Source organism: Mus caroli, chromosome 7 (assembly GCF_900094665.2).
Source record: "Mus caroli chromosome 7, CAROLI_EIJ_v1.1, whole genome shotgun sequence".
Classification (NCBI taxonomy): domain Eukaryota; kingdom Metazoa; phylum Chordata; class Mammalia; order Rodentia; family Muridae; genus Mus; species Mus caroli.
The window spans coordinates 140,485,677-140,507,352 of record NC_034576.1 but is presented as its reverse complement, the minus strand read 5'-3'; the positions used below and the strand labels follow the sequence as shown (position 1 = coordinate 140,507,352).

General features: G+C 44.0%; 1 protein-coding gene across 1 annotated transcript in view; it reads left to right on the top strand.

The window, feature by feature from the left end:
* Positions 1–789: 789 nt before the first annotated feature.
* Positions 790–21,676, top strand: part of Tcerg1l (transcription elongation regulator 1 like) — a 178,505-nt gene continuing 157,618 nt past the window's right edge. Inside the window, exons 1-3 of the mRNA XM_021168870.1 lie at positions 790–1,193; positions 3,300–3,446; positions 4,173–4,353. Of these exons, the coding sequence (XP_021024529.1) occupies positions 861–1,193; positions 3,300–3,446; positions 4,173–4,353 (661 nt within the window). The 5' untranslated portion in view covers positions 790–860. The remainder of the gene's footprint in view (positions 1,194–3,299; positions 3,447–4,172; positions 4,354–21,676) is intronic.

The window sequence follows — 21,676 nt, the reverse complement described above, 5'->3', positions numbered from 1 at the left end:
CCAGACACTTCTTGCGGCACAGCAGCTTATGGCGAGGCAGGCAGGAACTCAGTCCTGTGCCCGGAGGGATTAAAAACAAGTTCACCGAGGCCAAGCCCTCTAGGAGAAGTCACTTGTGTTGTGCCTTGCATCAGACACAGAGAGGGGGAGAGGTTGGGAGTCTGTGGGTTAAAGCAGAGGCAAAGGAGGGCGCTGAAGCCAGCAGATAGCCGGAAAGGACTTTAGACTCAGTACTAAAAATTCAGGTTTCCTGGCACGGTGAACCTCTAGAGACTTGGGAAAATATTTTGCATATTTATCCAAGAGAGAAATCGACCCATGCCTAGAAGGGTCCGGGACCCAGCTGGCGTCAACGTCTGCAGTCTAGTATTCCCTCTGGGCTCTGGGCCCTAGACTCACTTTAAACCAGGTAGATCACGCCGGGGCCGCCAGCTCCGCGAGTGGCGGGACCTGCCCGGTTCCAGCGCAGCCACCTCGGCTTCAGCTTGCCATTAGGATCGCAAGAGGAGTCTGGAGCCCCTGGACCCTTCGTGCGCACCGTCAGCTAGAGCCATTGGCCACCAGTAGCGACAACAGAGTGGGCTAGGGATCACAGTAGAAAAAAATCAGCCGGCTGGGTTGGGAGCACCCCATCGTGCCGCGCTGTGTCCCCGCCTCTGGGGTCCGGATCTGTGGGCGGGGACTGGGGCCCCGCCAGGCCCGGGGGTGGCGCGGGCAGGAGGAGGGGCTCCAGAGCGGGCCAGGGGCGGAGCGAGCGGCCGCGTCGCGCAACCAAGTGAGTTCGCTCCGAAGCCCGCGCCGCCGCCGGCCCGCACCTCGGGCGCCCGCCGCCCCCGCCGCCGCCCGCGCGGGGGTGTAGGATGCTGGCGGGCGCCAGGCTCCAGCGGCGGCGGCGGCAGCTACAGCAGCCCCAGCAGCCCCGGTGGCGGCAGCCTCTCCCGTGGCCGATGAATGCAGACCCACCGCCACCGCCCTGGGTTTGGATGGTCCCCGGCACCGCCGGGCTGCTCCGGCTTGGCGCCGGGGTCGCGCCCCCGCCGGTCCTGTTGGCCTCGGCGCAGCCTGCCTCCGCCCCGTTGCTCCCGCGGCTGCCGGGCTGGCCAGCCCCGGGAGAGCCCCTGCTGCCCCTGCTGCCGCTGTCCTCTGCGCCAGACCACGCCGCCGTGCACCATTATCCCCTGCTCCACGGACAGGTAACGGCTCCAGCCCTGATCCCACCCAGGCTCGGTATTGCGGGTCCCTTCCTGTCCTGGGGCTGCCCTGACCCTCGGGTTGGCTCTTCTCTGTCCCTGGGTTGTCCTGGGTTCCCCATACCATCAGGACGCAGCCACGCATTCATACATTGGCAAGAAAGTTCATGCTTCGACGTCCGGTTTTGCTTTGGCAGTCTTTTTTTGCAATATTTTCCCCTGGCTCTCTTTAGACCGCCCTAGATCCCGCAGCCCTGGCTGAAGCCAAACAGCCTGGACCCAACTTTCCCGGGCGCCGGGCGCTGTCCAGAACGCGGTCCTGAAGTCTCTGCCGCCGAGCAGAGCGCTGCAGCCAACAACCGTGGCTGCCATCGCCTCGAAGTTAATACTTTTACAGTCTCCACCAGACTTGAAAGCAAGCTGCAGATCAATAGCTATTTCTGATTCTGATCTGGTCCCCCTACTCCTTCACATAGATTCAGGGCAGTGCTTAAGAGAATTCCAGCCACGGAATACAGCCTGGAAATCCTGCCATGACAGTGTCTTGTGGGGGGAATTCCTCTCCTGCTCTCTGAATTCCCTCAAGCCAGATCCCACTTTAGAAGAGTTTGGCATGCAGAGACTGGAACAGCAAAGAAAAGTGACTGCACCTTTGATTGATGGTGTCGTGGTGCAGCCTTTCTCCTGGCTTCGGCTAAATTCCTCGTTCACTATCTGTGCGAATGAGTTTGAATGCAGGAATAGCTCGTATTTCACACCGAGATGGATATCATTAGCACATTCAAACGAGCATTCTGTCACAATATACCTTTTCATTATTTTAGCCCGGTACCACCTTGTGAGTTTTTTTAGAAGACGTCATGAAACTCCCCCTAAGCTATTCCTTAGACTTAATGATATAGATACATGCTGTACTGGGCATCCTATCTTGATGTGTGATACACATAGTAGTCAGCTTTATTGGATAAGCTCTGCTAGCTTTTGCCATGTTTAGGAGGGTTGCCATTTCAGAGTGTTACCACTAGAGGTACATAATGTCAAGAAATCCCCCCCCCCAAAAAAAAACCACCCTGCATAAATAATTTAAAAAATTTTTTTTCAGAAAAAAAATCTTAGCATTAGTCTTTTGAATATTGCTGCTATTCACTATCCAAATAAGGATAGGGAGAATCAGAAAGCTATTTTTACATATAACAAACAAACAAACAAAAAATGTGACTTTGAAACAGTAGCCACTGAGTGTTCCCCCACCTCAGCATTACTGGGGTGGTTTAGTGGGTGACCCATACTTGGTTGTCTGCCCCTTCCTGTGCTGGCTGTATTATTTTCTGCATTGAGATCTTCCACCAATTTTCTTTTCTCTAGAATCTGTTTGTTTTAATGAACCTTCAAAAAGTTACAATCTTAACTCCTTAAAATAGTTTCAAAATGACAAATGAAATGATGCAAAGTAACACACTGAAGGAGATACCAGAGATACAGCTCTGTGCTCTCCATGACTGGAGGCTGGGAATTCAAAAGAAAAGGCCCCAAAGTCAGCCTTTGCCCTTCCCATCATGGTTTCCCATCAGCCCAAGCCAGAAACTCCTTATCTTTTCATTTTCTTTTTCATTCCCCCTTCTCCCTCCCTCCCTCCTTCCCTCCCTCCCTTCCTTTTTTAAGTTAGTCCTTTGACAGGTCCTGAATGCATTGAAGCCTTTCTGGTTTCTTCCCCACCCTCTTTTGTTTTCTCTCCTCTCCCATCATCTGCTTTCTCCTCACCAATCCCTATCCAGGTTTCCTGACCTTAGGGCCTGCCTCCTGACCTACTTAGCTCACCTAGGTCTCTGTGTAACCAGGGACTGTGGAAGTACCTTTGAGTCTCTCGTGGTCTTATCTTGGAAGTTCTTTCCCTATAATCAAAGAGACTGAAATGATATTTTTATGATGATCCATATATATAATTTTCACAAGTTTCTTTGCAATTTATAAATGGTCATGGTATTTCTTGATTAGAAATGAGACAATTTTCTCATCAAATTTCTACACTGTAAAATCCCAGCATCTTTTGGTACAAAACGTGCTGATGTTTCTTTCTTTCTTTCTCTCTTTTAAAATTTTGCATTCTAGTGGCTGTTTGGTGGTCATTCTCCATCCATAGGACTAGCCCCCTCCTCTGCTGTGGAGTTGGTGCCCCTTTTCCCACATGTCTGTCCTTCTACTCTGTCACCTCCTCTTGGGAAAAACTGGATAGATAAGAGGATGCCTAATTACAAGGTAAAAGTGCAAGGGATTTAATTGGATAAGTGGATTTTTAATTGATAAGTTGCTGGGTATCACCATGTTAACAGAAACATTATGCATTTTCTAATTGTAATAGATTGGCTATTTGAGTACAAAGAGGGCTCATTTTAGGACCAGACTGACCTATTCAAAGACATCAGCAGACAGGGATAATTTTGATATAACTCGAATGAGTGGGTTGGGTTCTGTTGATAAAAGCACCAAATCTCTGAATCAGATGTTTTTCCAAGTTAAAATGTATAACTATGGACCAAACCCCACTCTTACACATTATATAGCGCAACTTTTACATTTGGGAAGGCATTTTCCTCATGATTCTCATTTTGGTTTTTTTCTTCTTCCTGATGGTTATGAATTCAAGTTTTCGGAATATCGTTTATTTACTTGCCTATGAAAGATGGAGTAACACATTAATTTGTTACACACACCACAGAGTGGTGGTCTCGGTGTGTGATTCTTCAGTGTTACTTGGCTGTTGGGCTGAACTGGCTAGGCTGACAGTTAAAGATTAGCCCAGTCTCAGCTAGAAGCCTTTCTCTGGCTTCTCACAGCAACCCTTTCCTTTAAGGTTTAGATCCACACTTGTACGACATGCCCCGTAGTGAAACACCCACCTTTTGACCAGTGAGCAGTAGCATACATCTGTACTTTCTACCAAGTGCTTTGTTTTAAATGTTTGCTTGCCTTTGTTTTGGACAGATCTTTTTTAACAATTCCTTTGCTCTGGACTCAACATGGATGTACCCGGAGGAATCGGTACTCTTCCACAGCCACGAAAAAACTCATTTTCTGGCAAACCAAGTAACTCCATCTCTGTCCAGGCCCACTCCTGCCTCCAGGCCTCTCCCCACTGTGGTATTAGCAGCTCAACCCATACCAGGTCAGTGCCTAACTAACAATGATGATGTGACTTTCGTGCCTGTGTTAATCAGGAGTCAGCTTGAAAACGAAGTGTCACTTTCAGGACACAATTCTCTTAGCAAATTCTCTTATGATGGACGCATTGCACAGTGTGTGTCTTGTTTAAAAGTTGAATCCAGTCACCCAGCTGCTGTTATGCTTCAGCTCTCTAGGGTCAGTTTTGAAGATGAGGGGGTAGCTGAGGGATTTGTGCAGGATAACAGATAATATTGGCTATGTTCTGCTTTCGTGACTGGACTATGTTTTCTGCTACTGTGAACAAGGACACCAGATGAACAATCATCTTTAACAGTGTTGATTGTCTGGAGTGCTGCATGCAAGGATGCTTGTGGATCTGCAGGGGACAGGTACATGCATAGAGTCCGTGCATTTTTGCATTGTCAACGAAGGTGATAGTGGTGACGTATTATGAAACACTTGGAAGTCGAGCTTTGTTCTATCTTTGGAACCAAGTGACCAGATAGATCATTTGTCTTGTAACACAGCCCCTCCACCCCCAACCCCAAAACAATCCCTAGGTGAAATATTGCATAATAAACCTGTATTGTAACAGGAGAATAAAATCATCTTATGAATTTTTAAATTGATTTTTTTTAAAATCACCTTAACATACGATCATATTACAAAAGCAAATGTTGCTGGTGCCAAAATTGTCTCGCAGCCCCTTCCATTATGGAATATTTTATGACTGCAGAATTACATTATCTTCCTGTAATTTCCTACCTACCAAGCTTATCTCAATATGTGTCTCTACAATTTAGTAATAAGAAGCTGCTCCTGTGGATATCAGCACCAGGGCGGGCGATGCATCTACTTCTTTCTGTTTGGCTGCATATTTATTCCAATTTGCAAGGGCTCCTGTTTAGCAATAACTCAGGAAGAACAAGGCAGTGGGTCCTGCAGGCCTTTGTGATTCTTGACTGAAAAGTGCCCCATTATTGCTTGTCATTATGCAGTGCTGATTGATTGAGATCTGACCGAACAACAGGTGCACACGTGTTTGTAGCATCTCATAGCATGAGGTTTTCATGGTTTCTATCCGCATTAATAATCATGAAAGATAGCTTGATGACACATTCATATGATATGAGCTCGCCGTGACTCTCGATGACTCTTGGAAGAATGATACTTCTCCATGATGGGTAAAGTCACCCAGTCCATCTGTGGAGTTCCTCTTTTCCACTCATGGCACAAGACCAGGGACACTGAGAAACTGATAACTTCTCAGATTGCTTACTTACTATGATGTGGCCCATATCTTACATGCTATTCAGTAAGCATTTATTAATTTCACTTCCTGATTTGGGGATTAGTAACTCTTAAAGGATGACATACTATTTATTACAAACATAATGTTATAATAATCTTTCACTCTAATCTTACCTACCCACAATTAGTCAAAATTTTGCTTTTAATCATCCCAGGGTTCTCTCTTTTGTTTTTTGAATCCAACACTTGAGGCTTGACTTATCTTGAGGAAAATATTGACCCGTCTTCCAAAGTGGCTGACAGTCACGTACGTCTGCTTGAGATGGGAGTTTCTAAACTGCACCACTAATTTGACTTTTTGATAAGTTTTAGAATTCTCAGAAATTATTCACCTTTGAAAAGAATAAATTGAATGCCTGATGAATATATATGTATGAAGTTATTTAAGTGTTATTAATTGCCTATCCAAGCACTAAGGAGGGAGCAAGAAAAGGTGAAAGACAGAGTTAATTCCCCAATCAGTTAAAATTTAAAATATATCACTTCAATTTTACCATGAAAGCTAGAAACTGTACCTTTATCAAAGCATATGTATGTAAATTATCAGATATATTGCTAGTAAAACAATTATATTTTACACCTTATAAGCGGACAATTTTGCATATTGTATTTAATGCACGTTACAATTCATATTATGCAAATATACATGGTTATGACCATGTGCATTTTTATACAAGCACATAATATAAAGTAAATCATTATAAATATAGCATATGATTGACATATCATATTGACCAACTTTGTTATATATGTTTTCTATTCAGAACTCAGTGGCCTTAATCAGAAATATTTTATTGATTTCTTTCAAATTAGTCAAAGAAACATAATTAGAATTTCCAGAGAACAGGAGAAGTGAGTCTTAAGCTCACATTTTAAACAGTGCTACTGAACTAAGACTTTACTTTCCTTGGCTGGAGAGTGGTTTTCATGTAATATTATTCTCTAAGTGCTGTTTGTTCATGCGTTGGCATTTGAGGGACAGTGGAAGGTTACATGCCAGGGACTCAACTGATGCACGCCTAGCGAGCAGTTTGAATAACTGTGCTATTGGCTGCCTTGCTAGAGGTCACTGTGGAAGAAAGCTGAGGCTTAGATTAATGTCACATCTCCCTCACGTATACTGGTTAAGAGCTAAGTGTAAGCTCAGAGGTTCAGTTCATATGAGCTCAACTTGACTGAGCTTGGAAAACTATCTGAAGTGTGACTTACTACAGAGGCTCCCACTGTTTAGACAAACTGTGTTCATGCAGGATTGCTCCTCTGCTCTGAGCTAGAAGCAGCCTCGGCCGCCTCCAATGTGGGAATTATGATTGATGCTGGTAAAAGGGGGTAGCCATGAGAGCTGGGCTATGCAGTCTACTGGGGAAATGGAAAACAGGTCAAGATCATGTGACATAGTTATAAACGATGGGGCCTCGAGGGAAGCCTGAGGTGCTACATCAGGGCAGGCAGAGTAGATTGCTAAGCCAGGCAGTAGATATGACGTGCACGCAACTACAGGCAATTAAGTGATATTGGACTTAGGGGTCAATGGGGAACCTAGATGGACAGTAGGGACTAGGCTCAGGCCCTCTTTAGCCAGAGGCATCCCTGAGAGCTCAGGCTTCATAAATGTCATGAGATTTCGCATGGTCTTCCCACTCTGATGGATCCACACCTCCTCTAGGAAAGCAGGGATTCATCCAGGGAAGCTGGGGAGCGTCAGGAGGCTGAGTTTCTTCTCACTGGCCAGTAGGTCCAGCATGGGAAGGCACAGAGTCACAGCTGTAGAAAGCAAGGGCTGTGATAATCATTAAGTGGAAATTGTCCCTAATGATGGTGTTAATGGGCCGAACTGAGAAGTGATTCAAGCCTCCTTCATTCCCAGCCCTCAGCAGCTGACTCAGGGTAGGAAACAGGCAGGCAAGAGAATGTCAGGAGCCAGGATGGTCCTCCTGATCAGGCTACAGGAGGTACCCTCTTCATCTCTCTATCAGTCCTCTTCCTCTATGAGTAGGTCATTCCTGGGAATGTGGTAGCATGTCAGGACGCCATTCGCAAATAAAATAGCCAAGGCTGGAAGCATCAAGCAGTGGGGAAAGATCATAAGCTCACTCGTTGCCCAGTAGAGACACAAAATAGTGTCTTGGGAAACTGAAGATTCTGGCCGTTAGCCTGAGATCAGAAAGCCCGAGTCTATACAAATTCCATCCCAACTTGTGTGAGAGGCAGATGGGGAAGAAGACAAAAACCCAGGAGTGCAGCATAGAACATTCTGCTCAGAATCCTTTGATCCTGAAGATGGAGAAGAAAGGCTTTGCCCAGAACCTGGTCACCCTTGAGGGTAGGGCGAATTTTAGTATAATTTAACACGCATAAATAAATAAGTAACCACAGAAGATCAGAAAGGGTTGTAATAAAAAATGAGTGGCCACAGCGAAAGACCATCAGAAGAAATGAGAAAGAGGCACAAGGGCAGTTCTGAAACATGGTGATTATAACCACCCAGGAGAAGGCCCATTGAAGACAGTCTGCAAACATGGTCACTGTGCCACGGTGACTCTGTAAAGCAGTCCCTATTCAGAGAAGGCGATGGGCACAGATCCCGATGCCCCGACCTCCCGTAAACAAAGGGAATGGGCCGAGGCAGGGTATCTCTGCTCCCCAAAGCCTGCTGCAGTCATCGCTTTTCTCATTGCTGTGACCGAATACCTAAGAAGAAGCAACTTAAAGGGAGAGAGAACATGTATTTGGGCTCACAGTTTGAGGGGGCATACATTCCATTATGGAGGCAAATGCCTGAGCCTCTGGGGGTCATTCCACACTCAAACCACCGTTGAATCACCACATCGGATAGCTGCTCTTCCTGTCGAGAAACGCTAAGAGAGTCATGCTGGCATTCAGGTGGGGAAGGATTCTTTCAGATCTGCAAGGGACCCGTTTGTATGGAAGTGGCTTCCCTGGCAAGGCAGCTGCTGTCATTCCGCACAATTTCTGTTTTTTTTTTTGTTTGTTTGTTTGTTTTGTTCTGTTTTGTTTATACTCGGGTTGTTTCAAAGTATAATATCTGCCTTTCAAAATGAAGCTTCGTTCGTTACTTTACACTTTATATTTTTCTATATGATTTGGCACTTTGATTTCTATTTTCTTATTACTCTCTGCTTTGCTGTTTCTAGTCTGGTGTCATTTATGCTCTGTTTACTTTTGAGTGTAAGGTGACTAGGAGGAGTATGTCATATGGATTCTGTCCCCCCACCCCCCAGCAATTACCAAATGAGATGTTTAAGAAATCTGACAAGCTTATGTTTTTTTTTTTTAATTTCAAATTATGAGACCGCCACTATGTTTAGACGCCTTCTGTGAAACGAGACATTTGAAAACATTCATATTGTATATTTTTATTATTTTCTTTTTAACCTCTTCTACTAAGAAATGAATCTATAACAAGAGCTCAGAATGAGGAAGTCAGGCTTCAGAATATTTGCAGGCATCAGCATTTGTGGTTAATAACAGTGGATAGATATGAATGTTTGTAGTTTGGTCACTGGAGTGAGCAAAAAGCTAGAAGCTATACTGAAATGCAGAATCTCAAATTTTGCTGTCAGAACCCCCTAAACACACAACTAATCACAAGGTTCCCTAAGACTGAAGGTGGACCAGGACCCCACCCCCTAGGTAGCACAGGGAAGGTGGGTGATGTGCCCCCTCTGTGGTCTAGGCATATAAATGGCCATGGGTGGGGACACAAATGCTGAACGAGATGGCCAGGTACCCCAGAACTCAAAGCCCTGTGGGAAAGTCACTGTTAAGGGAATTTGAAGCCTATGCAGGCAAAAATGACAACAGGGGCCAAGTCCAGGTCAGCTCCTGAATATACTGACCCTGCTTCCCATGCTGACAGCCTGACACAAGAAAGGCTACAGTGCTCCCCAGAAGGAAGCCCCATGCGTGGCATTTTCTCCTTATAAGGGCTAGCCTTTGCTAAGAGCATTACAGGGCTTGCAAATCAAGCAAGAAGTTCATCTATCAAGAAAAGATCAGGAGCACCAGAGACCTGCAGACTGAAACTCCCAGCACCCCACTGACGAGCAGGTTAATCACCTGATGGAGGTACAGGTGTAGGATTTCATCAGAGATGTGGAAATGAAGTCATGGAAATATTAAGAAGACTATAACATCTGAGATGGAAAAGAGCTTTGATGGGCTCATGAGTGGATGTGGAGAAGTCAAGGAAGGGGTTCAAGGATAGAAACCTTGGTGATTGCATTTCAGAGAGCAAGCCGTGAAATGGAGTGGTGAAATGGAGCCCGCACCCTCCGAGCTGAGAGGTAACATCAGATGGTTAACATATGTGTGATTGAAGTCCTAGATGAACACATGGCAGGGAAAGCATTTGGAGAGATAATGAGCAAAGGTGATACAAAAATAAACTCTGTTGTCAAACTGTAGATTCAAGACTCTCAGCCAACCCAACTGGAAAAGAGCAAAGGAAAACGAGACAGAAACTGACTGAGCACTCGACAAGTCAGAGTCAAACTTGTAAGGAAGAGACTAAAAGCAGGTCTCGAAGAGAGAGAGAAGACACATTACACAGACAAGAACAAAGATAAAAATCTCATGAGTTTTATTGCCCTGAGGAAGCGATACATTGGAAGGGCTCCATATCGGTAAAGATCTCTCCATCTACAACTTAAAACCAATAAAAAAAAAACAAGCAGAACCTGAGGTGAAGTACCATCCCAGATAAACTAGAACTGAAAAGAATTCCTTGTCTGGATAGCGTCAGCTCAAGAAATTGTAAAGAATAAATAATGTAGCATCAGAGAGCGATTTACCTCCCCTAGACACGAAAGTAACTGGATGGAGATGATAAGGGTCGCATGGTTCTCTCTCAACTGCTCTGATTGTAGCTGATGGTGTAAAGGAGCACTGACTAGTGACAGAGCATGCCCGGACAGTTTACAACATTTGCAACATGCGAGATGCATGCTGGCTTCCACAGGGGTCTCAGAGGAGGAACAGGAAGTATGAAGTCAGAGTGCCTTTGCACCATCCACTGTATGACACAATGATAATCTGAGAGGACACTCTGTAGACTTAAAGATAGACCTGCTATCTTTATGTATGACAAAATAATTGTAGACATAATTGATTCATAATAAATAGTCAATCCAGCCACCCAGGGATACATAGTGAGACTCTTTCTTAAAGACAGTTAGACAGACAGACAGACAACAACAACAAAACCAAAAGCAATAAAACAAAAGCCAAGTGTGGTGATGCACACTTTCAATCCAGCATTGGGATACTGAGGCAGGTAGGTCTCTGTGAGTTCAAGTCCACTCTGGCCTGTATAGCAAATTCTAGGCTACCCAGGTCTACACAGTGAGACCCTTTCTAAAAAATGAAAACCAACATTCTCTGGGGACCCAAAGACCACTCTGGCCAGGGAAGCAAGTAGGCTAACTGCAGATTTTCACCTCTCTCTCCTCTCATCCAAATCCAATCCCCAGTCTCAGCCCCAGCTCTGCAACAGACCAACTGCTCCAGATTCCCCCCTTTTTTTGCCCCCATCTCCAACAGAACACACAGATCTTCTCCTCCAACCTTCTTCTATTCACATCCTGTTCTCCCAGCCCCCTCCAACAAGCATCCTCTGGTAACCCTCAAGCCACGCCTGCCAGAGAAGCGAGTAAATGGAGGAACTACCAAAAAAAAATCATGCTGAGTGAAGTAACCCAGACCCAGAAAGACAAATGTGATCAGTGCCTTGCTCAGGCATCATCAGAGAAGCATCCTTGGCCACAGATAAAAACAGATACAGAACCCCACAGCCAGACAGTATGCAGAAGAGTGAGAGACCTTGGAACACTCAGCCCTAAAGAAATGTGGCCATCAAATCCCTCTCCTCAGGGCTCAGGAATCCCTATGGAGAAGGATGCAGAAAGTGTGCAACAGCCAGAGGGGACAGAGGACACCAAGGAAACCAGATCTTCTATGTCAACACAACCAGAGCTCATCTGAACTGGCCAAGACTGAGGAGGCATGCACAGGACCCACATGGGTCTGCACCAGAAGCGGTCCTGGAGCTGAAAGAAGAAGTGGACAAATGCCCCATCCTTAAAGCTATCTCCAGTTGATAACCATTTGAAATGAAAATTTAATTTTCTCCAAAGGAGTCTCACTGGGGAAACAAACTACTCATAAGGGTGGGTTATGTGCCCAACAGTGGGTGACCAACAGGAAATAAACTTAGTCACCTCTCTCTCTCTCTCTCTCTCTCTCTCTCTCTCTCTCTCTCTCTCTCTCTCTCTCTCTTTCCCCCTCTTCCATGTATTGTTGCATTTTCACGGGATTCCTGAGGGTGTGAACAAGTGATCTTCAGGATCTATATCTGATTTTTGTGCCTTTTCTTGGGCTCTTTTCCTTCCCCTTGTTTGTATTATCCTATTCCAATGTGTTAGTTTTTGTTTTATCTCATATTACATTATAGATCATGTTTTTATTATATTCTTTTTCTTTAGAAGCCTGCTTGTTTTCTCATAAGAGACAGAAGGGGGTCGATCTGGATGAGAGGAGAAGTAGAGAAGAACTGAAGGAGTAATCAGGATATATTATATGAGAAAAAAAATCTATTTTCAATAAAAGGGGGAAAAAAGGAAAAATCCATATGAGTAAATAAAAAGGCACCGAGAGAGTCTCCTGCAGCAGTCTCAGTGCGTTAACCACCCCAACAAAGCAAAAATGGAAAACACTATATAGTTATTCAACACAAGATCAGGTATAAAAAGAAAGAGACGGATCATATCATAGGAGAACAAGGTAGTCGTGCGTAATAGATGCTCTGCACCTGCACATGAACACATGCTGTCTGTCACGGGGTGTCTGTAGCTGTCCCTCTGGCCAGAGTGGAGGGCAGACTCCTGTCAGTTTTCCAAAGCTGAAACCGTGTCACTGTCTTGCTGTTTTACATAACATGTAAAACAAACTATAAAGTGGATATTGAAATGTGAAGCTTAACTCCCTGTTGACAGGCAGAGTTTTTCAGATTTTTTGCACAAATATGTGATATCTATTTGATCCAATGCCAAGAACTAGGTGAAAGTTAAAAGGAGGGGGGTGATACCTGCTTCAGTGTGAGACCAGAGGACTAGGAGGAGGGGCATAACTAATAGGCAAGAAAGAATTCAGAGATGAAAAGGAGCTTGCATAAAAAGAAATACAGAGAAAGTGTCCGGAAGGATGAACAGTTCCAACCAGAGGCATCCAACCAGACGAACATGGACAGAACAGTTCCAACCAGGGGCGTCTACACAGGATGAACATGGACAGAACAGAAGTCGGTACAGGTAGGTTTCGGGCACAGCTGAGGCTGCAGCAGCACCTCCTGCAACAGCAAGAAGGTGGCATGTTTTCACCTTTGGAAAGCTGACGGAAGACTGCCCTCCAGTCTGGTCAGAGACAGCTACAGACACCCCATGGCAGACACCATGTGTTTTTGTGCAAATGCAGGGCATCTATCATGCCCACATTTGAGGCTGCAAAATAACCTTACAGGTACTGAGTGGTTAAAATCTATATGAGTTTCCTTCTGGAAAAAACAACATTAATTTAGAAACCAGTAATGGAACAGGAAAAAAAAATCTGAAAAATTTCTAAATACCCGAAAATAGAATAATGCACTCAAGTAACACATGGGTCACAGAGGTAGAGAGAGTTGGAAAATATTTTGATTTAAATGAAAATGAAAATCATTATAAGAAATCTTGTGGGGCATAGCCAAAGCAGGACACAGACAGAAATTTATAACATGAAAATGTCTGTATTGGTAAGGAAAATTTAAATCAATGCTTACCCTTAAGCAACTAGAAAAGAGAGAGCTTCCTCACCAAAACAAGCCAAAAGAACAGGAAAAAAAATGACGACTCAGCTTTGTTTTCTGTTGCTATGATAAAACTCTCCAACTTAAGGGAGAAAGAGCTCACAATTACTAGCTATAGTTATTCATAACAGGGAAGGCACAGTGTCAGAAGCACGAGAGAACCAGTCACATCGTATCCATAGCCACATCGCATCCATAGCAATGCATTAATGCATGCATGCTAGGGCTCAACCCACTTTCTCTGGCTTAATCAAGTTCAGGACCCCCAGCCTAGGGAATGGCACCACCCACTGTAGGTGGGTCTTCATAACTCAACTATCATAACCATAGGCATTGCCCACAGACCAGCCTGGGCTAGAGAGTCTCTCATTGAGACTTCCTTCCTAGGTGAATTTAGACTGTGTGAAGCTGACAATTAAAATTAACACAGAATATAAGAAGAGATGTCAAAGAATTTAAAACGAGTGGTGGTAAGAAAATGGATGAAAGCAAAGCTGAAGTTTTAGAAAGATCAGTACAGTTGGTCGTCTCCCGGGTGGATCTTAGGTAAAAAGGAAGCCAATGATGATGAGCACTATCAAGAACGAAATCAGTTATCAGTCCAGGCTTTATACAAAATGCAGTGAGAAAATGTGAGTCACTCCCTCATGGAGTGTACTCAAAGCTTTAACAAAACAGACGAACTCTTTGTACGGAACAAGCTGAGTCAAAGAGGCAACGGGATGTGACTAGAACGAAATGTACACGAGCAGCGGATCCACTTAGAAGCCTTTCAGTGTGGGGTAACGTTTTCCCAACAGGAAAAATCTCCAAGATTGGAGGAGTTCTCTGGTGAGTTCCATCAGCTGCTTTCGGAAGAAGTGCTAGACACGTGTACGCAAACTTGTTCGGACAAGAGGGTAGAGAAAAATGTGTCCCCAACTTCTTTACCTGAGATCAGTCCTCTTCTCTTACAAAAGTCACATGGATATTATAGGAAGACTGCTATCAGAGGTGCTTCACCAGCACAGATTTAAAACTGTCTCAGAGAAGGTACTGTGCCCAGCAGGGTAGACAGTAGGCGATGCCTTGGGACTAAGTCGTTGCTTTCTGGGAATGAAATGCTAATCCAACATTAGGAGACCAAGAAGTTTTATTTATCAAAAATGAAAGAAGGGAAGTAGTAAGATCATATCAGTAGATTTAGAAAATGTGTTCCGTGGACATGGTGGGACGTGCCTGTAATCGGAGCACGGAGGCTAAAGCAGAAGAATCTGAAGTTTGGGGTACAAAGTTAGATAGTATCTGCGTATAAAACAAAAACAGTACAAATCATTTTCAACTCAATATCTTTCCTCAGGGGAAGATATAGGCAGGGACTTGTGGTTGCATCACTTCCTTGCGAAATTGTTCTGGAAGCTGCAGGTGGTTCAAGCAGACAAATAGGAAACAGGAGAGAAGGCACTGAGGAAGAGGAAGAAGGACCATGTCCTACTTGAATGCAGTCAGGGCATTGCCAGTGTAAACCACCTCATACAATTTGCCCAAAGCTCCCAGTACAGGGTTTCTCGGGGTTTTGCAGGATTTCAGGGTACAAGGTCAATGTACAAATTCAACTGAGTCCCAGTGTTACCATGAACAGCTGGAAAGGAAGCTAAAACACATCTCAGGCAACTAATATACAGCCTGGAAGTTAATGACAAGCATTAAAGAAATGCCCAGCGACCTTGAAGCCTGCAGTGGGGGGAAGGAATGGAACAAGTCAGAATTACAGAAATAAATTTTTTGTAAAAATAACTGAATCTGAAATGCACACGGAGTAACTTGCAAGCAGTTCTTTCATGGAGATGGATTGGAAGATGAAATGGAAAGTCTCAGAGATGGCTGAACAGGCAGTGTGGACTGGCTTCCAGATCTATGCACAGGGGGTTAGAGGAAGTAAAATGAATTATGAAAAAGCCAACGACAAAAAGAAAAGGCAGATATTCATAGCTTAAACGATCATAAATAAATAAGGTTGATTAAGAATGTTTCCCTCCACCCTGTGGACACGAAACTAATTACAAGATAAAGAGACACATTTACTTTCTGTCATGGGTTGAACTCCTCACTGGGACCCAGAAGCTATTTAGCTTGAACCAGTATGGCACAGCTACTGGGATCCCGGTAGGCTTCCAGACTTCTCTAATTGGGCATGTTCTTGGTAACCACATGTTGTTTCTTTCCCTTGCCTGTGGGTCCCTTCTACACCTGACATGTGTGTTACTTCCTATGATGTGTATTTTGGAACACCAGAAATGCTGAAATTGTAAGATCTATTATGAAAGTGGTTGCCAATGTTTGCAAAAAAAAAATTAGAAACTTTAATTATGCAGATAAATCTCAATTATCTAGATAGTTGCAAGAATCGGAAACATGGAAGGTATCAAGCTGAGCGTTGCTAACATCTGCTGGGATCAAGAGGAGCATGTTTCACAATCATGGAGCCGTGTCTTGGCAAGTCAGGCTTTGACCATGGCATCAAGCCCATTGACTTACTGAAGAAAAAACACATACTCATGTCAGTAAACTACATGAAGATGCATCGTGGGGTATGTATAAAGGCAACAGCCATCTGTAACAATCTCAAATCTGGAACATAAAGTGGTGCCAGATACACAACACTGAGCTAAGAGCTTTGCCTTCGGCAGTGGTCAAAGCTCCCAGACCATCAGAGTCCTGCCTACCCTCCCCACTTTGTCTCCCCACAGCTCTAGCCAAGAAACGTATCCATACGGAAGACCACCTGGGGATCTCAGAATCTCATCAAAGTCAACATTAAAACTCTCTGAACAAATTAAAAAGACAGCTCAGCAAAATTGATTGATGAGAGATATATACACTTTACGTCAACAGCTTTGTAGACATGGCTGTGGCAGACACAGGGCCACGTTTGTTTGTAATGGTCTTGGAGAGCTAGCGGCATGCACATCTTGACAGAATTGCAGGAGGTTTAATGTCTGCTGCTCCCATGCATTCTGTGATCAAATAATCAAATAGCCCGATGCCACCCCTCCAGTCTAGTAGCTGATGAAAATAAAGAATCCAGGCGCAACTGATGGGGTGCTGCTTACCTGTGCAAAGCTCTTCCTTTGTATTTTTTGATTTATTCTGTTTTCTCAGTATGAAAAGAATCAGCTCTCTCCATACAAAAAGCTGGAGATTATTAACTTGTGGAAGAAAAGGAGAGCATCATCGGGAGGGCCAGGAAATGTCCACAGGTAGCACCAGCGTAAACCTATTCCCAGACATGCACGGCACAAGGACACTTTGGAGATTAAGTATCAGTTCTTTATAGTAACTTTGCAGGCTTTTAAAGGACAATGGAGAACAGCTGGTAGAAGCCACTGAGAGGCTGATGTGCAGGGAAAAGACTTGTTTCTTCCTCTCTTCCTGTTCTCCTGCTTCCTTTGTTTACATTTTCATGTGTATTTTAATTTGCTCCTTGAGAATTTTGCACACACATGCAATGTGTTTTAATTATATCCATACTCCCACTTCCTTCCTCCAAGTCCTCCAAGAGTCACCTCACCACACACCCCTGTCAACATCATGTCCTCTTTTATTTATTTATTAATTCATTCATTTATCTGCCCACTGAGTCTAGTTAGTGCTGCCCACTTCCAGTGGGTGTGAGCCCATCCCGTTCAGAACATGGGCAGTGTACAGAGACCACGCCTCTGAAGTAAACTCACTCTCCCTCCCCTTAGTAGCCATCACTTGCCCAAAACTCCTCAGTACCCTTAAGACTTCGAGATCCCTCCCAATTCATGCTGGGATTTTACACTTTCAAACTTTAAATTTTTTTCTTTCATTATCTAGGACTTTGAATGCAATGCTGAAATAGTAATGACGTAGGTAGGTGTGGGCATACTAAGTGAACGGACTGACATTTGCAACGCCCACCCACTTTGCTTTGCTTGTTCCTCCTCTCCTCCTCTGCCCCAGCCGCCTCCTTCCATTTTCATGGAATATTTATTCTTTTACCCCTTGAGCTGCTTCTTTCAAGCCTCTTCTTTCTCCCTTCAGGGTCTCCTTTCTAGTTTCATGACCTATATTCACTCATGGCCACATATAGGTGTTGTGTGCACATGAGCGCACGCGCACATACACACACACACACACACACACACAGAGAGAGAGAGAGAGAGAGAGAGAGAGAGAGAGAGAGAGAGAGAGAGATTGAGAGAGTGCTAAGAGAGAGAACCAGCTAGGATCTGCATACCAGAAAGAATGTGCAGTATTATGCAGTTATTATGGCTCTAATGGTTTCTGTTATCAAGCCTAATGATACTATCATAGCATAAATGATAGTAAATTTGGAAAGTCCCCTCCCATGTTAATTCGTCAGTGGTCAGTTTTCTCCCCATGATGCAATGTTGACATTTTTATGCAATTTTCTCTTTTTCTATTAGGGTAGCCAGAATTTTCTTTTTTTAAACTGGTGTGTTGGTTAGTTGTTGTCAAGTTGAAACGGAGCAGGGAAGAGGGAATCTCCACTGAGGAATTGCCTCCATCAGATTGGTCTGTGGACATATCTGTAAGGCATTTGCTTGATTAATGGTTGATGTAAGAGTGCCTGTCCTGTCCCCTTCTGTGTAAGAAAGTGAGCTGAACGAGGCAGTGGGAGCAAGGCAGTGAGCAGGATAGAATTCTCCTTGATCTCTGCTGCAGTTACTGCCTCCAGGTTCTTACCTGAGCTCCTGACTGTGCATCTGTCAATGGTGGACTGGGACCTGAAAGCCAAATAAACTTTCCCCCCTCCCCCAGTTTGATTTTGGTTAGAGTGGTTATCGCAGCATCAGAGAGGCTAGCTGGAACAAGTGGTTGTTTTGCCTGCATTATGATGTAAATGTTAAATGCATGCACCTCCTGGGGAGTCTTGCCGCCTGTCCTGGAGTTACTGACATTTCTTTGTCTAGTGTGTTTGATCTATGTTGTGCCTGAAAGTGCAATGTGTCTTGTGATCTTCTATTATGTTTGGCGTGAAAGCTCACTGAGAAACTGCAGCACTCCACTTGAATTCTTTGGAAGCTTTATATTCCAATATCAGAATACAATATTTGTTAAAATGTAGGGCTTGCCTGTTAAAATAGAACTCAGTCCTTCCTTTGTGGTAAGATTTTTTAGCTATTGATCTCATGCATTTCTTTCTGGTTGACTACTCCATCTTGTTCCTCACTCTGGTAGGGCTGACAAATGAATAGGGGGTGCCCTTGGGAACCCATCCTTGCACTGAGCTCTGGAGGACATCTTCCTGTAGTCATCTTTCATGGTTCTATAGAAAGTAACTTTCCTAACCCCTGTTGACCGTTGTCACACTTTGCATGTGTAGTATTACCTGTTGGCACCTTGCTACTCTAGAAATTACTCAGACAACACCATTAGCAGTTGCTTAGCTCACTGGTTCCTCCAAAAAGCAACAGATTCTAAGATATTTTCCCACACATTTTACAGCCTTGTGGACATGTGTGCTTTTCTGTTTGGTTGTTTGTGTTTGGGGGTGGGGTATGGGTGGTTAATCCATGTTTGCGTGTTTCTCTTGTTTATGTATTTTCTGAGTTGTTAAGACATATTTGCACCTTAGCTCCACACATTGTTACATTACTTTCAAGAATATTTTTTTTAAAAAGACTTATTTTACTTTTAAATTGTGTATCTCTGTGTGGGAAAACTTAAAAGGTGCTATTTTTGTCATTACCCAGTTTTATCGATTTTTAAATTGTAATTTTATATCCTGTGGATTAAAAAATCATTTGATATTTATTGTATGTAGTGGTAGGTTCGCACCCCACAGCACACACGTGAAGGTTAGAAGGTGACCTTATGGAGTAGGCTGTCTATACATAGAGAGCTGCCTAGCTTTATGTCAACTTCACACAGGCTTGGGTCACCTGTGAAGAGGAGAACTCAACTGAGAATCTGAGAAACATTCAAGTCAGATCGGCTTGTGGGTGGGTCTGAAGGGCACTTTTTTTTTTTTTTTGACTGATGATTGGTGGGGAGGGACATAGAACACTTGGGCAGGGCCACCCCTGGGCTATTGGTCCTGGAGTGTATAAAAAAGCAGGAGAGAAGGCATGAAGAGCCATCCAGTAAGGCCTCTGCGTCACTTCCTGCCTCCATGATGGGCTGCGAGCTGTAAGATGGAGTAGACCAATATCCTCTCCAGCAGCTTTTGGTCATGGTGTACTGCAACAGAAACCTAGCCAAGAGACACGGTTTCTGGGTACTGTACTCAGGTCTCCAGGCCTTCCTGGCAAGCACCTTACCTACACAGTCAGGCTTCCTGTGGATTTTTTTTTTTTTTGAAAGTTCTGTTTAAGCATTTGGCCATATAGTGGTGCAAACAACAGCCTTCATAGAGAAATTTGCTGGAGCAATTTCCTATTTGTGGAGACTTGTTAATAGACATTTTGTTCCTGTTTCTTTGTCATTTTAAAGGTTCCAGTCATGTTCTTGAGCTGTGTAATAAGCATTCATTTAACATCCGTGGAGAGCTTCCTTATGCTGGAGTACCACTTGTCAGAAAGTCTGAGAGAACTTTTTTTTCTATCACAGGTAGCACTCGTTTTCTAGCCGTCCAAGGGCAAGTAGTCCACAAATCCCTTACACCTGTAACCTCCCTCACCTCGTAGTACTTTTCTGTAAATATTTTATCTCCTCCATCTGGTAAAATTTTTGTTTCTATGTCCCCACCCACCCCTCAATTCCTGGAACTTGGTGACTTGGAGCAGTGACCCCTGACCTCTTTACTTTATTTCCTTTGCACTGGTCCTTTTTAAACTGAACAACTATGAAAGACTATCCATGTGTTTCTCCGTGCCACCAGGAGATCATTCTTGTTTTTCAACATTGCCTGCATGGTTCACTGCAGTGTACGTTTTTCAGCATTGGGAGCAGTGTTTTTATGTAGATCTGTCTGGGAGCACAGTGCTTTTATGTAGGTCTGTCTAGACAGGCTTGATCATTATGCTTCAACTATATTTTCCTTTTTGAAAATGTTTGCGATGAGTCCCGAACAACTGGATGGGGGAAGCTATCCCCGAAGCTGTTACGTGTCCATGGGATATGTTCTTTTAGCTGGACTGCCTTGTCTGGCCTTAGTGGGACAGGATGCACCTAGCCTGGCAGAGACTTGATGTGCCAGGGTTGGGGGATACCCAGGGGAACCCCAGCCACTCAGAAGAGGAGGGGGAGGGGAGGAGGATTGTGAAAGGGGGTGATCAGGGTCAGGGGGCCGTGAGCAGGATATAAAGTGAGTAAAAGAATCACGGAAAAAAATAGAAGAAGAAAGAAAATGTTTGCAAAAGGCAGCCAAGTGTGGTAGCATGGAGGTGGCTTATTAAGCATCTCTCATGGCTTAGCATCTCTGCGAGCATTCCAAGTGTATTTGGTGATGATAGTTTTATTTTGAAATTTCCTTCCTATTCTTTGCATGGTAGAGTCACTTCCTACATGGACAATAGGGTAGACCCTCTGCCCTTACAGACTCTCTTCTTAAATAGACCAGTATTCCTTTCTATGATTGGTGTCAACTTCATGTGTTCTCAGAACCAAAATGAGTATTTTTGACATTAAATGGCTGGTTTTCCCCCCCCTTAATTAGCAATCTATCTTCTAGCTAGTGAGTTAGCCAATTAACATTTATAATGAATATCGATCTTTGAAGCTCGTTATGACCTTACTGCTTTTTCACTGCGGTTTCGTCTCAATTTTCTATTCTTTCTTTTCATATCTTACATTTTGCTGTTAATTTAACTTTGCGGTCATTTTAACCTTTTATTATCTTCTATTGTCTATAATTTATATCATAAATGCTTAACTTAAGAAGTCTTGTGTTGAGTACCACGTTGCTTAGCCCAATCTTGTTGAACAGTAGACACTGTAACTATTTGATTGTGGTGTTCCTTCTTACTGAGGACCTGACTTAAGGGTTATGTCGAGCATTAACATATTGTTGTAGAAATGATCATTCCTGGTATTCTGTGCTGGCTAAATATTTAGTTTTCCCAGATGCTGCTGCTTCCAAGAGCATTTGCTAAAAGACCTTCTTAAAACACTTCTGCTGAGGACTGGTTACTGGTTAAATTCTCTCAGTCCTGCCTTGGTTATGGTAAAATCTCTCAGTCCT